This window comes from Odontomachus brunneus, unplaced genomic scaffold (genome assembly GCF_010583005.1).
Source record: "Odontomachus brunneus isolate Ranch 3 - 2012 unplaced genomic scaffold, Obru_v1 Obru_scaffold_195, whole genome shotgun sequence".
In the NCBI taxonomy this organism is placed as follows: Eukaryota; Metazoa; Arthropoda; class Insecta; order Hymenoptera; family Formicidae; genus Odontomachus; species Odontomachus brunneus.
Window position 1 is genome coordinate 83,978 of NW_022639645.1, and position 6,800 is coordinate 90,777.

At 39.2% G+C, this 6,800-nt stretch overlaps 1 protein-coding gene across 5 annotated transcripts in view; it reads right to left on the reverse strand.

The window, feature by feature from the left end:
- Positions 1-2,456: 2,456 nt before the first annotated feature.
- Positions 2,457-6,800, reverse strand: part of LOC116851885 (V-type proton ATPase 116 kDa subunit a) — a 23,059-nt gene continuing 18,715 nt past the window's right edge. For 4 of the 5 annotated variants that reach the window (XM_032831764.1, XM_032831767.1, XM_032831765.1 and 1 more), the window contains 5 exons: positions 6,513-6,800; positions 6,040-6,167; positions 5,730-5,968; positions 5,002-5,402; positions 2,457-4,651 (listed from right to left, as the gene is read on the reverse strand). The exon at positions 6,513-6,800 is cut by the window's right edge and continues 133 nt beyond it. In XM_032831764.1, the coding sequence (XP_032687655.1) occupies positions 4,555-4,651; positions 5,002-5,402; positions 5,730-5,968; positions 6,040-6,167; positions 6,513-6,800 (1,153 nt within the window). In that variant the 3' untranslated portion in view covers positions 2,457-4,554. The remainder of the gene's footprint in view (positions 4,652-5,001; positions 5,403-5,729; positions 5,969-6,039; positions 6,168-6,512) is intronic. The other variant, XM_032831766.1, reaches the window with a different exon arrangement.

Here is a 6,800-nt window from a genome sequence, read left to right on the forward strand (position 1 = left end):
ATACTCTAATCTTGATCTTCTCCCTGTGAAACAGAAATTATACTTATATACTGTTAAATTACTTAAACAGAGTATGTAATATGTCTATTCCATGTAACCAAGGTTAGTGACCATCATGTAATGTCATTAAGGTTGCAAGTGATTTTTTGTCTGTAACTATTTAGTAAGAACACTAATCTGTTTAAATGTAATTGTAACAGCAGCAGAATTATATTTAGTAACAAGTATAATTCAAACTTTATGATTAGTTTGTGAATATATGTGAAATATATGTACATAAGATCAGCGACTTTAAACTGTCAAATAAAGGATCTTCAAAACTTGGTGAAAACTATATCAACTTAGTAGTTTTTGTAATGACTTATTACATCTTCAATAAGAATAACAATAATGTGTAGTTTTCCAAAATTAGTAATGATAACAACAAGTTTTTCCAACAACTAGCCAGTAACGAGTAACAGAATTGGTTTTAAAACGTAACCCTTTTTTTCTTATATAATAAAATTATTGTACTATATATATTTACAATACAATTTAACATAGTAACTTACCGTATCTCTTAAAATATGTGAAACTATAAACTTATTTTTATTTAAGAATTTAAGTTGATCCAAATTTTTACTTCTTTATTGAAGTATATATACACACCTAATCATATTGCTTTCTGTATGCAAGACACTTATAAGCTAATTTTATGTAAATTCCCTTAGCAAAGGCTTCTCTTACAAGTTTTTTATCTCCTAAGAATGCATCAGCCAAATCATATCACAGCTGATTCTCCAGTTAGACACTCCACATACCTTGAATAGAGTTTTACTCAGACATTTTTCCTTCCTTCCTTCCTTCAATATTTGGCTACAGGCCTCTCTAAGAGTAATGCCCCAACGCCAGTTTCCGATTAATGATATAATTCGAGAGCAAAGTCTTGGAAATTTTCAAGACACGATCCAAAAAAATCACAAGGTCCGAACTTGTTCGAACATGTCTTGTCGTGACGGCGGTTAGGCCGGGACTTTAAACTCAGACTTTTTAAATATGATATAATGTACAATATACACAGTTTTCATGAGACTATTGAGACGCACTCTGATATTTTAATATAATAAAATTTCATCACACTACTTCAATTACACAAAATGTTTTAGGGATGTATATAATTATAAATATTAATGTGTCAAATGTGTTACTATATAATTTTTTGTTACATATGGTAAATATGCGACACACCATAAAAGATAAATTAAACAAAAAATAAAAACAATCTAAAGAATCACACAATTATTATCAATATATAATATTCACATTATCTAATCACTTATATAACTATCATGTATTATACGAATTTTGTGGTTTTATTTCAAATATCATTTACATCATGTTCTCAATCGTTTATTTATGGAAAATATTCATTTCAATCAACATCTCGCTGCGCCTTTCAGAACAGAGAGAAGACACAGAGCGTTTACATCAAGTCTGCATTAAAGTCACTCTAATCAGAGTTTGGACAACGCGCGGTTTTGTCGAAATCCTGCGAGAAAGAGATATATTTTCAATCTCTCTCCTTGTCTATCTTTTCTTAACCTAACCTAACCTACTGCGATAAGCATACTATGATTGGATATTGTGTGATATTTGACGAAACATAGCGGACCAATCAAAAGTTAGTCCCTTATGGCCAAACTCTGATTGGAGTGACTCTAGTCTGCATCTGCACCAGCGCCAGCGGAAGTCATCGTGATCCAGCTGTGTTCCTTAAATATAGTTATAGAACTACGTAACTATATTCGCAACTAGCACGTATAAAAACTAATAACAAAACTACAATAAGACAACAACGAAGACAATTATGTTATGTATTATCAAGAAGTAAAAATCGAACTATCTGTCTCCAACAACTCAGCATGTTGCAACTTCGATGAGAACTTCCGTTTAATATAATTTTCAAATTTCTCGTGAAGACAGTGAATAAAGTGGAGAATTTTCCTTCATATAATGGAAGACGATTGCAAATGGGCTTATATACTATTGCAAATAATTGATATCACTGTAAATAATTCATCGGAACGATTATTGATACAATTAATTTACAATGATATTAATTATTTACAATTATTAGTACAGAATAATCATAATCATAACTATTATTATTTATTTATATATCAACATACATAATTGTATGTATTCCAAGAATATTAAAATTTATATTATTAAAATACATATCTCTCATTTTTGTCTCTCCTTCTTTATTTTTCTTTCTCTCTGTCTTTCTTTCTTACGCTCTTTCTGTCCAACTTTCTTTTGAGCAGATTTTCTTCTTTCTCCTCCTCTCTTCTTCGACTTCTTTAACGATATATGTAATAAACTCACGTAAACAAAACTTCCAGAATTCACGTGATAACTTGACAGCCGCAAACAACACGCGTGAATAAACCAGGACGCAGCAATAAAACAGCCAGTCAGCATCACGGAAAAAAGGTTTAATGCTTCGATGTAACTTTGATACATTCGAGATTTTTAATAACATGCGGTATTTTAGAGAGGATCGACGCGCTCTTTTCCACGGCGGATACAGTCGTAATGGTAACTCGCAAATTCGAATATCCTTGGTTACTCATCACTCAGGAGGATTTGTACTTCAGTAATGCAGAATGTATTCTATGTTCTATATGTATATAATGTACACTCGCGACGCTGCTCGCTGAGACTGTCGAACATTAATTAGACCCTACGTAGCGGCACGCGGTGGTTTCTCCCACTCTGATTTCATAGACACCCGAACCGTTGTAATTGCCACGCGTTCGCAGCACCAACGCTGCTTAAGCGAGCTCCGCTCACGATCGTTCATTATCGAGTCAACGGATCGATCAGACGCATATTGATCGTGCGACGCGTTTCCGTGATCTTGATTATTCGTCGAGCGCGTTTGCTCGACGAGAACACGATTCTTCTTCTGGGTGTAACCGGGCGAAATTACAACGGTTCGAATCGCCGCTTTTCCCGCGGTGACGGCTGCACGCGTCGCGATTAATCGCTGCGATAAAACATTACAAAACGACGTCGCTTAAGGACAAACTATTCGACTATGGCGTGTCCCCGCTATACTAGGTAATTAATGGAATGAATACGATGCGCACTGAGCACCGGCAGCAGCAGCAGCAGCAGCAGTAGCAGCATGATTTGTGAATCGCGCATGCACCTGTTACATTTTCCTTTTTACACCTCCGTCTCGTAATGCCGCGATTATAACACGCGACGCTTTGAGGCTCCTGGTCCTTCGCCACGATCATCTCGATGATTAATGAGACCGGAGAAAGGAGAAAATACACGCTCGAAATTCTTGCGAGAAATACGTCGAAATAATATACGCCCACAAAGTGACAATCTCGATTGAGCAAGTTTGCAAAGTACTAAAAAATTGCCGTGAAATTAGCGCAAGATCAACATAAAATATTTTGCGCGCTTCTCAACTACGTGATTTTATCACAGTAATTTCGTTACTACTTGTTGATTATTTTGGAGCAAAGCGCGAATTTTATAAATCCGCTCAATCAGTTGCAAGTGCAAACATGCATTACTTTATGAACGTGTAATTTCCACTTGCCTCGCAAGAATTCCGAGCATGTATTTCCTCGCTTTTGACGTTATTGATCAAAATGGCCATGGAGAGGAAGCAGGAGCCTTAACACTAAACGAGCGAAGTCAGTTTTAAGCGTATCTTGTTTCAAACAAAACGGTTAGTCCACTGGCTGAGAAGGGCTTCTCTCTTTTTTTTCTTCTTCTTTTCATTAAACAATCCCGCGTAAAAAATATAAATTTAAAAGAGTCGACGCGAAATAAAGGCAGATAAAAACGTCGCGGTGACTCAGCTATACAATATTCGAAAACGGATAAATTTTCAGTTCCCTATCGGCGACTCATTCGGCTGCGAGCGGAAGCAAATACCAATAAATATTTAATGCGCAAATAAATGTTTCTCTCCGCTCGCGCGCGCACGGCGTAAATGTTCGCGGGAGAAATGTGTTAAAAACGATTATATTGCGATATTGCGATTATCGCGCACGCATATTCCACCGATGTACAATCAGACGGATTAATGTTGGGCACGGCGCAAGCCCGCCGTTCTTCGCCAATTTATTCGCTCGTTATTTCGCGAAAACAGAACGGTCCACCTGCGCTATTGATCGCGTCGGTGGGGAAAAAACTGCGTTTTCTCTTTTTCTCTTAAACATTACGGAAAAATCGCGGTCGGGATGGTACGAGCGCGGCGGGCAGCGTTAATCCAATCGCACGTTACATGCACGCGATCGACGGCTAAAATTACCGAAGGCACATATTGTCAGGCTTATTTAAAACAATCCACGGCGGTTTGGTCCTCCCGTTCCCTCTAGTCCTCCAGGCAACGAAACAAGGCGTGTATATGAGAATACTCGATACATAATGTATAAAGTATATCCATAATGTATAAAGAGGTCTTCGCGCGTATAACTCAATAAATGTGTACATATACATCTATATATCTATCTAACGATTATTGCTGTCTGGACTAGCGGCCGCTTACTCTTCAGTATCCTCGGCATCTAAAATACTCTTAAAGTAAAACGGCTGGAAGGGATATCCTAGGCCTTCGTAGAATTTGGTCATGAACTCGACCCTGTGGCAAGGAAAAATAACAGAACGATAAGACAATAAGGCGCGAGAGGCTTGAATAATTGAGACTTGAAAACTCGAAAGACGCTATGAATAAATCTGTCGGCGCGAGGGGTTCGCCCCGTATCAATTTTCAAAAATAATATCTTTCTCAGAAGCAAAATTACGAGATCTCAAAGTGATTCTTATTAAAGAAATACGATATAATCAATAACATGTTCTTCAGTTAACTTCTAGGAAGATTCGTAATTTCCTCTCAAACAAGACTCAACGGGAAAAACCTCTTCTTTTCTTTTCCTCTTGAGGAAAAACAGACGAACCTCTCGCGAGCAGTTTGACACTTGGCATACGTACCAATGAAGTCGAAGCGTATGCAGGAATGCCGAGAGGCCCTCCATCATGACGAGAATGGCGATAGTGAAGAACGCCCAGGCGGCGAAAAATATGAACAAAAACACACTGCTGAAAAATTCGCCTTCATCGGCGCCCAAACCCATCCGCAGCAACTTGCTCCAGAGCACCTCGGACAGCTGAGAGTGAGCCAACGACAATGCCCACAATCTCAAGTAAGAGGCGGTGTGCGAAACGGTGGAGAGCACGTATTCGATAGTGTGGATGCTCTGATTGATCATCAGCTCGCTGAAAGGGCCATCGTCATGGCCGTGGCCGCCGCTGGCCGCCGTGTCGTTGCTGGTTCCTGCCGTCTGCACTCCTTCGCTCTGCATTTCGATCTCTTGCGATGCATTTCCGTTGCTCTGGACAAACCACGCAAAAATAACATCAACCTGCGTCGCTTTTAGGATACTTTGATCTTTCCGGGAGCAAAAACGAACCAACACGCTCTTCTCTCTTTCTCTCTTGTATATTACTTGTATACTTGATTATCAAAATAATAGAGCTTTCCCTCTCTCGCTCTCTCTCTCTCTCTTTCTTATTGGTTTCTCAAACATTTTGCGAAATAGAACATCTAAAGTCTTCAAATATTTGTCATTGATGTAAATATCATTAGCTGGTGATACATTTCATTTGTCGGCCGCGTGATCGATAATTACAAGTAAGCTACAAGGTAGCGAGTCACTTACGCACACCTTCCCCGTGTTCCTGCGTTTACTCGCTCTCGTGCTCAAGACATATAACGGCTTTCCGAAGAGCATCACCGGGATGCACAAGATAGCGGCGCCGAAGCAAGTCAGCTGCAAAATGTCTTGTCCTTCGAACATGTACTCGGAACAACCTTCCGGCATATTGGAGTGCTTGAAGAGCATCATGTTGATGAACGTTATCAAGACTGATGGAGCGCACTTTGAACTTCGCGGCGAATCTGCATCACATTAACAGTGTGTTACAATTGGGCGGTACTTCGCGACGTAGTAATCATTTACCAATGCTCACCGTCATCATTAGAGTTATACAGAATCCATTTGATGAACATCAAGACAGTCATGTAAAAGAACAGCAGAATAAGGAAGAGCAGTTGTGGCAGGAATTCCAAGAACAAGCTGTGAAACCTTTTGAAGTTTCTAAAAAGAAAATCACAGGATGATGAAGCAAAGTGAACGGAGAGCGTCATCGAAAAATCCGGCCGAGTTTCGACGGCGTGTTGCTCGGATCGGGAAAACGAACATGTAAAATTCTCGCTTTCTTCTTGAATTAACTCGAAATGGGAACTCCGAGATTATTTCGAGGCCCACTCGTTCTCTCCGGCAATGCGTGACAACACTCGCGCGCAATTTTCTACCTTTTATTTACTTATCTATCTCGTCTATTTATGGGAGTCATCTCTTTATCACGATACGCAAGATGGTTACAAAAAAGAAAGAAAAGGAGAGACTCTCTTTTTCATGAAAAATTAATGGAATACTCACACGATATTGACGATATTCATGCACACGCCAAACATCATGTGCACGACGCCGAAAATGATGGACAGCTTCATTTTAAACGAATTCTGAAATACAATCTTGTTGCGAGCGAGCACCCAAACCGGGTCCAGGCCCATGGGATATGGATACTGTTTAAAGTTATGCCCCGGATGCAACTGGAGCTCGGGGTTTTCCGTCACTGTACTCATGTTGTACGAGATCTCCCAACTAGATCCGAATATGTTAACTGACTTTGAAAATATGTCGTTGTAGATGATACCAGCGTATATG